The following is a 13,467-nucleotide window of genomic DNA, read 5'->3' as shown; positions in this document are numbered from 1 at the left end:
CCAGAAGAGCAGGCAGAATGAGGAGAATATTCCCTGGTATTGGCGATCCGTGAGCAGGGGGCGGAGTTTAATGATGTGATTCTATAACAAATGAATTGCTTCAGTTGGGCCCCGCCATCTATTTGAATATCTGGTATGTGCGGCGAATTACCGCAAGGGGTGGAGCTAATGATGCAAAATGTCCGTCCCTGTCCCCATCACCACCCACCTGCTTCTCCTCGCCGGGCTTCTCATAGGGAGGAAAAACAAGAAGTAGGTAAATATGATACAGCATTCCGTGTTGTATAATTCACGTTTCTGCTATACAGAGTAATGTATACAGCGTAATGTATAGAGCGTAATGTATACAGAGTAATGTATACAGCGTAATGTATAGAGCGTAATGTATAGAGCGTAATGAGTGGACGGTTTTTCTCATATGCATTAAAGGAATAATTGAGTCAGTCAGGTTTCCCTTACACAGAGGTAGGAAAATATATTATTTTATTAATTGCCTATACCTCACACACATATTCTGCAGCACTTTACTGATGTTATGCTGACTTTAGGACCCAGCAGGTGATGTTGCTGAGATAAGGAGGACCCAGCAGATGATGTTGCTTTTGCGGAAGACCCTGCAGGTGATGTTGCTGAGATGAGGAGGACCCAGCAGGTGATGTTGGTGAGATGAGGAGGACCCAACAGGTGATGTTGGTGAGATGAGGAGGACCCAGCAGGTGATGTTGCTGAGATGAGGAGGACCCAGCATGTGATGTTTTTGAGATGAGGAGGACCCAGCAGGTGATGATGCTGAGATGAGGAGGACCCAGTAGGTGATGTTGCTGAGATGAGGGGGACACAGCAGACGGTGATGTTGCTGAGGTGAGGAGGACCCAGCAGGTGATGTTGCTGAGATGAGGAGGACCCAGCAGGTGATGTTGCTGAGATGAGGAGGACCCAGCAGGTGATGTTGCTGAGATGAGGAGGACCCAGCAGGTGATGTTGCTGAGATGAGGAGGACCCAGCATGTGATGTTTTTGAGATGAGGATGACCCAGCAGGTGATGTTGCTGAGATGAGGAGGACCCAGTAGGTGATGTTGCTGAGATGAGGGGGACACAGCAGACGGTGATGTTGGTGAGATGAGGAGGACCCAGCAGATGTTGTAGCTGGGATGAGGAGGACCCAGCAGATGTTGATGCTGATGAGGAGGACCCAGCAGGTTATGTTGCTGAGATGAGGAGGACCCTGCAGGTTATGTTGCTGAGATGAGGAGGACCCTGCAGGTTATGTTGCTGAGATGAGGAGGACCCTGCAGGTTATGTTGCTGAGATGAGGAGGACCCTGCAGGTTATGTTGCTGAGATGAGGAGGACCCAGCAGGTGATGTTGCTGAGATGAGGAGGACCCAGCAGGTGATGTTGCTGAGATGAGGAGGACCCAGCAGATGTTGTAGCTGGGATGAGGAGGACCCAGCAGATGTTGATGCTGGGATGAGAAGGACCCAGCAGATGTTGATGCTGGGATGAGAAGGACCCAGCAGATGTTGTAGCTGGGATGAGGAGGACCCAACAGATGTTGTAGCTGAGATGAGGAGGACCCAGTAGGTGATGTTGCTGAGATGAGGGGGACACAGCAGACGGTGATGTTGGTGAGATGAGGAGGACTCAGCAGATGTTGTAGCTGGGATGAGGAGGACCCAGCAGATGTTGATGCTGATGAGGAGCACCCAAGAGATGTTGTAGCTGGGATGAGGAAGACCCAGCAGATGTTGTAGCTGGGATGAGGAGGACCCAGCAGATGTTGTAGCTGAGATGAGGAGGACCCAGCAGATGTTGTAGCTGGGATGATGAGGATGGACAGATGACACACTGATGTGGAGTACACAGCAGATCTTAAAGCTGAGATGGTTGGTAGCAGAATGAGGATGGAACCGGTGTCCTGTGATGTAATGTACTGGATGAGATGTTACCTGCAGTGCATTATGGCGCCTGCATTTTCTTCCACCTGTCACTTGTAAAAGAGAACCCATGGAATAGGCGGTTCTCCTGTACAGACATCGGCGGCTCCTGTGCTTCTGGTGATGACAGCAGCTCATCCAGGGGTACATTTTCCCTGATTGTAACTGGGGTCTACGAAGAGAAGATGAATCAGATTAATCACATAATAGACAAGTAAATGCTGAGCTAATTGGCAATTTGTCACTGTATGTGCCATAAGGGAGAATAATAAGTAGATAGTGTGCAAGCTCTCCCGTTATTCTATGTTATGCTATCCTGTAAGCTGCATGATAACATAATACACCAATATATTAATACAGAGCTCCTACTAGAAATGACAAAATGACGTTACAGAGATATGTAACCGAAGTGACGAGATGCGTGGCTGATTTTTGGGTTATTATTACATTATAGGGCTGGTTTTCCTTTGTACATTATAAATGCATTTGACAAGGAAAACATAACAGTAAATTTGTAGAAAGTAACATAAATAAAGTAAACATTTATTTGTATTTGCAATTGAATTACTAGCTATGAGAGGTCCTCTAAGAATCATTAATGCTCCCGTATGGCCTAAAGGAAAGTGCGCTGGTAGCCTGTAACAGCACTGTAATTCCTCATATTGGCCAGCAGGGGCCGAGAGGAAGCGATGAATGGAATTTTCAAAAACATTCCACAAAATATTCTCCTCAGTCTACATTTGGCCACAAAAGGGGCCTATTTAACATTCAATCATATGATATTTGCGGCATATCTCCCAAAAACACCCATTTTTGGGGGGTTGGGTATGAGATCCCGGTGGTCGGATGTCGCTGGTCATAATACCGACAGCGGCATCCCAACGGTCAGAATTCCGACACCCATAAGGAAATAAGGTAAGACTAATTCTTACCCCCTAACCCTCTCTCTCCGGTGCCTAAACCTAAGTTCCCCCTCCCCGCACCCTAAACCTAACCACCCCCTCCCTGAACCCTAAACCTAACCCTCCCCCCTAGTGCCTAACCATCCCCCTAACCTCCCCCTTATGCCTCATACTTTCCTTCTGGATGCCGCCGGTCGGGATTCTGGTGTCGGCATTCCGATTTCGGTGACGGTATTTCGCCCGTGGGGATGCTGACTACATCTCTCTTCGAGGAATGCTCTCAAATATTAAGTATCACCCTAATGTATGATTGAGGGGCCGCAGCAGATATCTCCATATCTGTCGCGGTTCCTCCATTTCCGACAGCAGCCGCAGCCCTCATAGGTTTCTATGGAGACTGCGTAGCTCTCAGATTTACCGAGCTGATAATGGCATTAGCCTCTGTAGCTTATGGGCTACATTTGCCGAAACATTATTACCAGTTAATTATACAGCGCACACATATTCCGCAGCGCTTTACAGGGAATATTTGGCCATTCACATCCGTCCCTGCCCCAGCAGAGCTTACACTCTATATTCTCTATCCCAAGCACACACACTAGGGTTAATTTTGTTGGGAGCCAATTAACCTACCGGTATATTTTTGGAGTGTGGGAGGAAACCCACGCAGGCACAGGGAGAATATACAAACTCCACACAGTTAGGGCTGTAATGGGAAACGAACCCACCACCTCCGTGCTGTGAGGCAGTAATGCTAACCATTACACCGTCTGTGCTGCCCTAATCAGCAGGACTTCAAAAATCTGTGACACAGAATATTCTGCCACAAGATTCGCTTTTGTGTGACAAGTTCCTACAAAGGGCTCTATTTATTAACATTATTTATACTAAAATAAAGTGAAAAAGGCTGTTTTGTGTTGTCACACCCTTTTCACATTATTGTAGTTTCACCTAAAGTTACTAAAGGGCAATTGGAGTAGAATTCATAAAATTCTACTCCAACCCCTAAGTATCACTTATTTTTAGTAAAGCAGATCGCATTTCCTATAATTGTAATGGAAAATTTTATCTGACCAAAGTTACTAAAAATAAATTTTAAAAAAATACCGGGGAAAGCCCATGATTACTGGACTCCTGCTCCACTCTGACGTGGAGAGCAGAGCCGGGAGCCGGCCCCAGTGATCAGCTGTGTGGTCTAAACAGACCGCAAGCTGATCACTGCAATAAAAAGTAAAAAATAAAAAAAAAATTAACTTACCCGAGTCCAGGGACCGATGGTCGGGGCTCCGGTGATGTCTCCCCTCTGGTCAGCTGGTCTCCCATGCTGCACTGCGGCCCGGTCATCAGGTGATCGGGTCCCAGTGCAGTATGGGATATCACCTGACCGGAGGACATGGAAGACATCACCGGAGCCCGGATCATGCAGGGAAATTGTGTAAGTAGAGGGTGGGTTGCGGGAGGGGGGGTCACGGGGGGTTTGCGATTGCGGGGGCAGGGCTTAACAATGGGGGTGGGGCTTAGCGCCAGGGGGGGGTACCAGCGGCGGACGGTCGGCGCTTGCGCGGGGCACTAGTCGCAATATTTTTTTGCGAAAATACAGTGACTAGTGTGCGGAGGGGATTCGCAGGGACAGAGCTTTCTCACAAGGTCTGTCCCTGCAAGGGATTTGTAGTAAATCCCTGTGATATTGAGAATTCAGGGCCTGATTCAGAGCCGCTCGTAAGCGGGCGCTCGTTCGCTCCGAGTGATGTTCGCACATCTGCGCATGCATATAGGTCGTAATGCACATGCGCCAACCAGTCATTGCGGTCGGAAATCGAGTGCTCGCAAAATAGCGAGTGCCTGCTAATTTGAGTGACAGGATGAGGCGTTTGTGGGTGGTAACAGGGGAAGGTGCTTGAAAATGGGGAGTGGTGATCCGAACGCAGGCGTGCCAAAAGGTCAAAAACGGGCGTTTTAAAGGTTTGGAAAATAAACAAAGCAGCGTCAATGACCACGTCACTTGGTTGTCTCTTAGCCTGAACTGCTTGCATGATTGCGGTTGGTAAATCCTACCACAAGCACTACGAGCAGTTCAGACGCCTTTAGATGTACTCGATTAATCAAATAAATAGCGGAGATGACGTAGGATGCGAGCGGCCAGGGGGCGTCTTTACAAAATAGCGAGCGCATGTTTCGTTCGCTCGCTCAGACATAGAGGCGTCAACAGACCGCAAAGAACGAGCGCTCAATTTAAATGGCCGGCCCCTTTTTCTGAACGAGCGAGCGCAAATAGTGTCCGGCTCTGAATCAGGCCCTCAGTCAGTAATATCACACTACAATCTGCATTACAAATGTGGATTGTAGTAAATAGAGCCCAAAGTCACTTATCTCTCCTCATCATCATCATCACTGCACCCAGCAGTCTATGGGATAATGTGGCTGCATGATAGGGCACACACAGCATAACTTCCGATCTTACATATATACTTACAGGCTGCAGTGTGAATGGAGGAGTCGTTCTTCCAGCCTCCAATTCCTCCCAGTTGATTGGGCAGAAAAATGGATGACCTGTCAGATTGGTGCACATCTCCTGCCTCTTCCTTGGGGACTTGCTTAGGAGCTTCCGTAGAGATAAACAGAAACATATAGGCTGTTATTGGCAGACAGGCACCATTAGACCAATTTCATCCTTTTCGTTATGTCATTTTATTCTCAGGACGACAGGTATAAAATCCTTTACCTCCTTTACCTTTGTTATTCAACTACATCTGCTGGAGGCCAATTCAACGTAACCTATTCTTCTGGCAAAATAACATTTGTGATATTAATTGCCTGTGGAACAGCACTCGGCAGCCGTAAAGCCACTGCAGAGCTGCCTGGATCTTCCTTAGAACATTGCGGGCATTCAGCTTTATTCAGCTGCCCTGCCCCCTCACCATGATGTCATGACAGCACATGTTTGGGGGTCAGGGCTGGCAAAGGGCAAATTCTTGCCCTGTTATTGCCCTGACTGTATCATTATTCTATATTGTATTTTATTTGTATCATGTATTTTACTAGTATTCATTATTCTATATTGTATTGTGACAGCACATGTTTGGGGGTCAGGGCTGGCAAAGTATGAATTCTTGCCCTGTTATGGCCCTGACTGTATCATTATTCTATATTGTATTTTATTTGAATCATTATTCTATATTGTATTGTGACAGCACATGTTTGGGGGTCAGGGCTGGCAAAGGGCAAATTCTTGCCCTGTTATGGCCCTGACTGTATCATTATTCTATATTGTATTTTACTAGTATTTGTCTGAAAGTGAGTCCTCCAGGAGAGGACACAATATGGCAAGTAATATTATAACTAAAGATCTGATCTGCCACTGCTAATCCAACGCCAATGCTACCAGGTCTTCTGCGTGCCTCACTTTATGCCTAGCTAATAATGGCAGCAGCGGCGTCCCTCCCCGCGGTGTCACCTGGTGCGGGAAGCGATGCTCCTGCCGCCGAAAAGGGGGTGTGGTAGCACAGGAAGGAGCGTGGTCATGTGGGAAGGGGCGGGGCCTCACATCCCGAACCCTGTAGTCCTGATTGCTGTGCTTTTTACTGGGGGGGGGGGGTGCAGGAGGTGCAGACTGCCCTGTGTACAGTGCTGGCTCCCTCACAATGTCAGGAGCCGAGTGCTGCACTTAGTACTACAGTGCAGCACCCGGATTCTGTCACTGAGGGGGAGTATGCACCTTGGTATCATCCCTTGGCGCGTGACACCCAGGTGCAGCCCGTTCATCCCTTGTGACGCCACTGAATGACAAATAGAAGCCATGTCATAATATCCAAAGCCTATTCCAACTGCAGCTTCATGATAGCTGCCCTGTAAATGGGGCAGTCTTCTCATAGCAATCTTCTCACCCGGCCGTCACCAATGAGGGCTATGGCTGTAACTAGGTGGGAATCCTATGACTGCAGACACTTATAGCCTATGCCTTTAGTGTGCGCTTAGTTATAATCTAGGTCTTAGTTCCTCTGTGACTCCATGTTCTTCTCTATACCCGTGTATATACTCACTCTATGAAGGATGTTCCGGATCTCTGGATGGAGGTTCTTTGGATACGTCGGGGCATCATAGATGACAGAATACCCAATCTTGGAGGACTCCTCACCGGCATAAAATGGGTAGGACCCAGTGGCCATCTGATAGAAAATGACCCCAAATGAGAAGATGTCTACCATAGAGTCATAGGGGGCACCACACATTATCTGTGACAACACAGAGAAACAAACGGTTAGTACATTGTCCATCCTGGCAGGAGGCACCGAGTTAGGCTGTTATTTGTACATACTGGTCCTGACGCACACGCTGCTGCGAAAGCTTTAGCGTCATGTGTCCAAGGCCCGGCTCAAGGGGCTTTCGATCCGTGCGGATGAGTATGGGCGCCACCCCATAAAGGACAAAATTCTCCCAACCATCCCCAATTTCAGCGGGACAGTCCCGTTTTTCAGGCACTGTCCCACTGATCCACCTGCTGGCCTAAGTGTCCCACGGCATAAAAGTTTATGATGGTTTGCGCTACTAGAGTGTATGTATTGCCTTTAGCTGCTAAGTGTCTCTCAGGAGGTTGGGGACCCCCACGGCCGCAGCTCTTCTTTGCTAAGCATGTGCGCGGCGTCCTTTCAGAGCAGGAAGCACAGCCACTGACCTGAAACGGGAGGCTTGGCATATACGGGCACGCCCCCAAGTAACCTAATCTAGGAGAGTGGCCTATGTAAATCAGGGCACACCCCTTTTCAGACACAAACGGCGTTGCTATGTGCAGGGAAGTTACGGGCGCCGTCCCGTTCTGGCACAGGGCGCTGCACCTCCTGGAGCTGGCCCTGCATGTGTCGTCCTTTCCCTCTCCAACTAACTAACCATTTCTACACAGATACACTATGCTAGTCATGAGCCACATGTTATAACCCAGTTAGAAGAACCAGCAATGTATTGGTCAAATAGTTGAGGCACAAGGTTTTTGGAGGGGGCAGTAAAATGTAGGAAATGTATTAAGCAATGCAATTATTTTTTTTAGCTTTATTCATCTAAATTAGTATTTTTTTTCCTACTGATAGTGACAATAAAGGTGAAAATGTCAATATATGTGTTTTGTATTCAGAATGTCTAGAGCAGTGGTGTCAAACTCGGGCCCTCCGGCTGCAGTGGAACTACACATCCCAGCATGCTCTGCCACAGTTTTGCTAGTAGGGCATGCTAAAACTGTAGCAGGCCATGCTGGGATATGTAGTCCCACAGCAGCTGGAGGGCCCGAGTTTGACACCACTGGTCTAGAGCAGGCCTGGCCAACCTGTGGCTCTCCAGATGTTGTGAAACTACACATCCCAGCATGCCCTGACACAGTTTTAGCATGCCCTAATAGCAAAATTGAGGCAGGGCATGCTGGGACTTGTAGTTTCACAACAGCTGGAGAGCCAAATGTTGGCCAGGCCTGGTCTAGAGCATGAGTTACTGTAGTTATCCGCCTCAGTAAGCAGATGCCCAGTACTGCAAATATCCTTCTTTATATACTAACTCTCAGTCCACAAATAATACAATAGTCAAAGTAACTCTGGAAACTGTCTCCAATGTATTATCCTGGGACAGCACAGGTGGCGTAGTGGTCAGCATTACTGCATCACTGCGCTGAGGTCATAAGTTTCATTCACAGTCAAGACCCATTTTTGTGGAGTTTGCATGTTCTCCCTGTGTTTGCATGGATTTCCTCTCACACTACAAAAACATACTGGTAGGTTACTGGGTTCCTGATAAAAGAAAAAAAAAAAAAAACCCTAGTGTTTGTTATTCAGTTCCACGCAGGGGCGTCTTTAGAGAGGAGGAGGCCCATGTGCATCCCCTGACACGGGCCCCCTCCTCTCACTCCGGTGGCTGGCAGCCGACTGACGTGGCTGGCCGGCCACCACAAAATCAATAGACTCTGGGCACTAGAGTGTGGCATGCGCAGATCGCCGGGGAAATGGCGTGGCCGCCATTTTCCTGGCGATCTCTTCACATGCGCAAAACGCCGGAAAAATGGCCGTGGCGGGCATTTTCTGGCGTTTGAACAGCGCTGAGAGACCCGACGCAGGACTTCGGAGAGGTAAGTAATACAAAGTATGGGTGCAGGGTGTGTGGTGTGGGCCCCCCTGGACCCAGGGGCCCGTGCGCACTGCACACCCTGCACCCATTATAGATATGCCCCTGGTTCCACGGTGATCTCACATTAATTACTGGAGTCATTTTGTGCTCGTCAGTATAATTAGATGCAGCCAGCCCTGTCCATGTAATAAGGGACAGCATAGGAGGTGAGTCTGGGCCCAATCATGCTCTGGACAACAACATTAAAGTGTGTGTGGGGGGGAATTATCTACAGACATACGGCACAACAATAAATGAGAGATAAATATGGATATGGCGATATGAGGAGCCTGCAGAGGATGAATGTGTTACTCACCTCTGGGGCCATGTAACCTACGGTCCCGGCACACTCCCTGATTTTCTTATGGCCATGGATATTCTTCACAGCCAGGCCGAAATCGGCAATCTTCACATGGCCGTCTGCGTCCAGGAGAACGTTTTCCGGTTTCATGTCCCTGTGAGGAGAATGAGTGTAAGTTCTGTCGGTCAGAGAACTACCAGCTGTAGAACTTGGATTGTTGTGGAGAAAGGTCCCCAGAGTCACATAATAAAAACCATTAGAGTGTCACCGTGCGGGATGCAGCTTTGCAGATTCTGCGGTCAAACCTCCCAAAATGACTTTTTCGGAGGTTTGACCTCTCGCCGCATATGCACCAAACTCCGGAATTTGATACATTCTGGGGTTTGGATGTGCAGTAGTAGGCTCTTGGGGTGTACGACCAGTGTGGTCAAAGAGGGGCGCCACCCCCATAGAGGGCACACCCCAACATCCCGAGTCTGAATGGATGCTGTGCACATACACGCGACATCCATTCAGTGACGAGAGAGGGCTGGGAGTAGCCCAGCTAGTGACGGAGTGCCGGGCTCAACCCAGCCTGACGTTACACTTGAGGCGTGCCATGCGGGCACGCCCCCAAACAATGTAATTTAAGAGGTGTGGCCTATGGTAATTAGGTCACGCCCCCATTTTCATTCTAAAGGGGGTGACCATCACCCGGGCGGCACAGGGCACGGCTACCCCTGGAGCCGCCCTGGGATGAAAGATAAGATGGTGCGTGGAGCTGTCAGAAGAATCTTACCCCAAATATCACGTTGATCCCCAGAAATGAATGGCAAGGACATAACAGCTACACTGTAACTCTCTGAGGGGGTTACTATATGTGATCATTAGAATTAATATGTTACCTGTGAATGATCCCCCTCGTGTGCAGGAAGCGCAGACCACATACAAGTTCTGCTGCTATAAATCTGATGAGGAAGAAAGAAAATAATTATCAATAGCAAATATTGTGAAAGTGAGATAACTGATAATAATGAGATGGTCCATTCCCCCTGATACCGTCACCGGGCAGAAGAATGAGACACATTGTCACCAAGGCTTCCTGTACGGCTGAGTAACACAATGGAGCCCTAAGTCCAGGAGACTCTTTATTATACGCAGACCTGTCGCCATGGAAACCTATAATGGCCTGGCCTGGATTTGTTAAGCTGGGTACACACTCTGCAATCCATTGAACGCTTTATTGTTCCGACGCGGATCGGAACAACGGTTAGCGTGGATCGCATAGTGTGTAGGGCCAATCTGCGCGCTCCCGCGGTTACATGAGATATCGTCTGGTCGGCCGACATATCGGCAAGTGTGTACCCAGCTTTAGGCTGTATAGGCCGAGCCCTACTCCATTAGAGGTGCTTTTACTATCTGCTACTATAATATCATACCTCCCAACTTTTGGAGATGGGAAGGAGGGACAGGGCGTGCGCCGAAGGCGCGTGCGTCCAAAAAGGGGTGGGGCTTCCGGGAAGGGGGCGGGGCCAAATGAAAACGGGGCGGAGCCTCGCGGCTTCCCCCCGTTTTCGTCACTATAGGGGGCGTGCCCAGCACTCTCCGAGATGCTGGGCAGCCCCCCAGGCTCTCCCTACGCTAGTGAACAGATGCCGTGCAATGCGCACGGCATTTGTTCACCTTCTGCACACCTGCTGCTCTGCTAGGCAGAGCAGTGGGTGTGCTCTCCCCAACTTCCCCCCCACCGCAGGACACTGCGGCCCGCGGGCGGGACAGTCCCAGAAAAACGGGACTGTCCCGCTGAAAGCGGGACAGTTGGGAGGTATGTAATATGTACATATTATAAATGTTGGGCCCAGAGAAGCTGAATTATTACCATGTACTAATGTTATACAGATAGGATGCTATGGGGGATGGGCACCAGCATAGGCATCTTTAAAATGGGTGCAAGATGTGCGCTGCACACGGGGTCAAGGGGGGCCCACACTGCACACCCTGCACCCATAGGTAATTATACTTACCTCTCCGCCGATCCCGATGAGCTGCTACGCAGCGCCGGATCGCCGCTACAGAGCAGCAAACACCCACTGGGAAAATGGCAGCGGCCATTTTCCCAGTGATCTACATATGCGCAGAAATGATGTCCCTGGGAAAGTAGGCGCGGGTGCCATTTTCCCGGAGACCTGCGCATACGCAGTAGATTGAATCTAGAGCGCTCAGTGCCGCTGAGCTGCTGCTAGAGAGGAGGGGCCCAAACAGAGGATGCACACGGGCCCCCTCCTCTCTTAAAATGCCCCTGGGCACCAGGTTGTGGAGATGCTATGAGGCAACAATGAAAACGAATCCTTCACCACAGCCAGACACCGGCCTCAGCACCGAATGTACCCATTGTCACTATTACCTTGTAGTACTGATGTCACATGGGGCTCTGCGCTGTATGAATTGGTCCAGGTCTCCCCCACTCAGGTACTCCATGATGAAAAGGACATGGTCCTGTGTAAGAGACAGAGAACATGGCATCAGTTACATGTATGCACATTACTCTCGCACACAGCAGACAATACTCACCATACTTGCCTACTCTCCCGAAATGGCCGGGAAGGTCCCAAAAATTGGGTGGCATTCCCAGCCACCTGGAACAGTGGGCGAGTCTCCCAGATGGCTGCAACTCCCACCCCCACCGCACTGTTTCCGCAGCCGTCAACTTGAGGGTGGTCCGGGAGAGGGCTGATTCGCGTAATCTCTGCATTGTGTAGCAGGGGGCGGGGCCACAATGACGAGGTCACGTTCCCGCTCCGCCCCCTATGCTGCATCATCTCTTATGTCGTGCCACACCCCCTGCTATGCTGGCCATGGCCACGCCTCCTTACAAGAGAAGTAAATAAATAAAAAATAGTATTGGCGGCGCAAGGGGAAGGGGTGTACCCCTCAGCCAATCCAGGGGGTGGCATGTGATCACTGCGATCACTCCCCTTCCCTCCGCTCATGCAGACGAGACTTGTGCTGCTGTCTGGAGAGTGGGGGGGGCACAGGCTGCTGCCACTGACAGGTAAGGGAGGGGGGGGAGGCGTGCTCTGATGGAACGGTAACCTGACAGGAAAAGTGTTACCGCTACCACAGCAAGACCGGTTGTATTATTACCTTAGTCCTCATACACCTTGCTCAACTCATTTACATAATCTATATATTTGCAATAAAATAGCCAGCAAGCTGTGGCATTGGATAGCCTGGCTGTGACCTGTAGGAGGGAGGTGATACATACAAGTGTCTGAAAACAAGAACTGTTATAAGGAACCGATGAGACACAATCAATATTTTATTTTTGTAAAGCGAAGCTGTTACTTGGTGTAATAAGACGTTAGTCATCATTGTGACAGAGACTCTTACCGGTGTCTGGAGCGTGGCATATCCGTGCGTGAAGAACGCGCTCTCCCCAGTGATTGCCAGGATGTCTCGCTCTATGAACAAGGAGTCCCTAAAGTCGGTCACTAATGTCCTCTTTTGTACTATTTTCACAGCCAGCTGCTGTCTGGTGATGGAATGGGAAGCCAGCAACACCTGGATGAGACAGAGAGTGAGGACTAGGACCCCAGGCAGCGGAGCAGTATGTAATGCAGGGTGGGCGATGCTACATCACAGGTACTAAGGGACAGAAGCACTGCACAGAGGGCCTCAGCTGCTGTCTGGTGATGGAATGGGAGGCCAGCAACACCTGGATGAGACAGAGAGTGAGGAGTGGGACCCCAGAGATCGGTGCAGTATGTAATGCAGGGTGGGCGATGCTACATCACTGGTACTAAGGGACAGAAGCACTGCGCAGAGGGCCTCAGCCGCTGTCTGGTGATGGAATGGGAAGCCAGCAACACCTGGATGAGACAGAGAGTGAGGACTGGGACCCCAGGGAGCGGTGCAGTATGTAATGCAGGGCGGGCAATGCTACATAACTGGTACTAAGGGACAGAAGCACTGTGCAGAAGGCCTCAGCTGCTGTCTGGTGATGGAATGAGAAGCCAGCAACACCTGGATGAGACAGAGAGTGAGGACTGGGACCCCAGGGAGCGGTGCAGTATGTAATGCAGGGCGGGCAATGCTACATCACAGGTACTAAGGGACAGAAGCACTGCGCAGAAGGCCTCAGCTGCTGTCTGGTGATGGAATGGGAAGCCAGCAACACCTGGATGAGACAGAGAGTGAGGACTGGGGA

At 49.8% G+C, this 13,467-nt stretch overlaps 1 protein-coding gene across 1 annotated transcript in view; it reads right to left on the bottom strand.

The window, feature by feature from the left end:
* Positions 1 to 1,959: 1,959 nt before the first annotated feature.
* The window catches only part of LOC148542267 (protein kinase C delta type-like), a 30,577-nt gene continuing 19,069 nt past the window's right edge, over positions 1,960 to 13,467 (bottom strand). Inside the window, exons 4-10 of the mRNA XM_088469379.1 lie at positions 12,651 to 12,821; positions 11,665 to 11,756; positions 10,166 to 10,228; positions 9,297 to 9,435; positions 6,880 to 7,071; positions 5,313 to 5,441; positions 1,960 to 2,109 (exon numbers count right to left, since the gene is read on the bottom strand). Of these exons, the coding sequence (XP_088325505.1) occupies positions 1,960 to 2,109; positions 5,313 to 5,441; positions 6,880 to 7,071; positions 9,297 to 9,435; positions 10,166 to 10,228; positions 11,665 to 11,756; positions 12,651 to 12,821 (936 nt within the window). The remainder of the gene's footprint in view (positions 2,110 to 5,312; positions 5,442 to 6,879; positions 7,072 to 9,296; positions 9,436 to 10,165; positions 10,229 to 11,664; positions 11,757 to 12,650; positions 12,822 to 13,467) is intronic.

The sequence above is a fragment of the Taudactylus pleione genome, unplaced genomic scaffold, assembly GCF_031769625.1.
Source record: "Taudactylus pleione unplaced genomic scaffold, aTauple2 ptg000013l, whole genome shotgun sequence".
Taxonomy (NCBI): Eukaryota; Metazoa; Chordata; class Amphibia; order Anura; family Myobatrachidae; genus Taudactylus; species Taudactylus pleione.
This window is presented reverse-complemented; position numbering and strand designations above follow the sequence as displayed.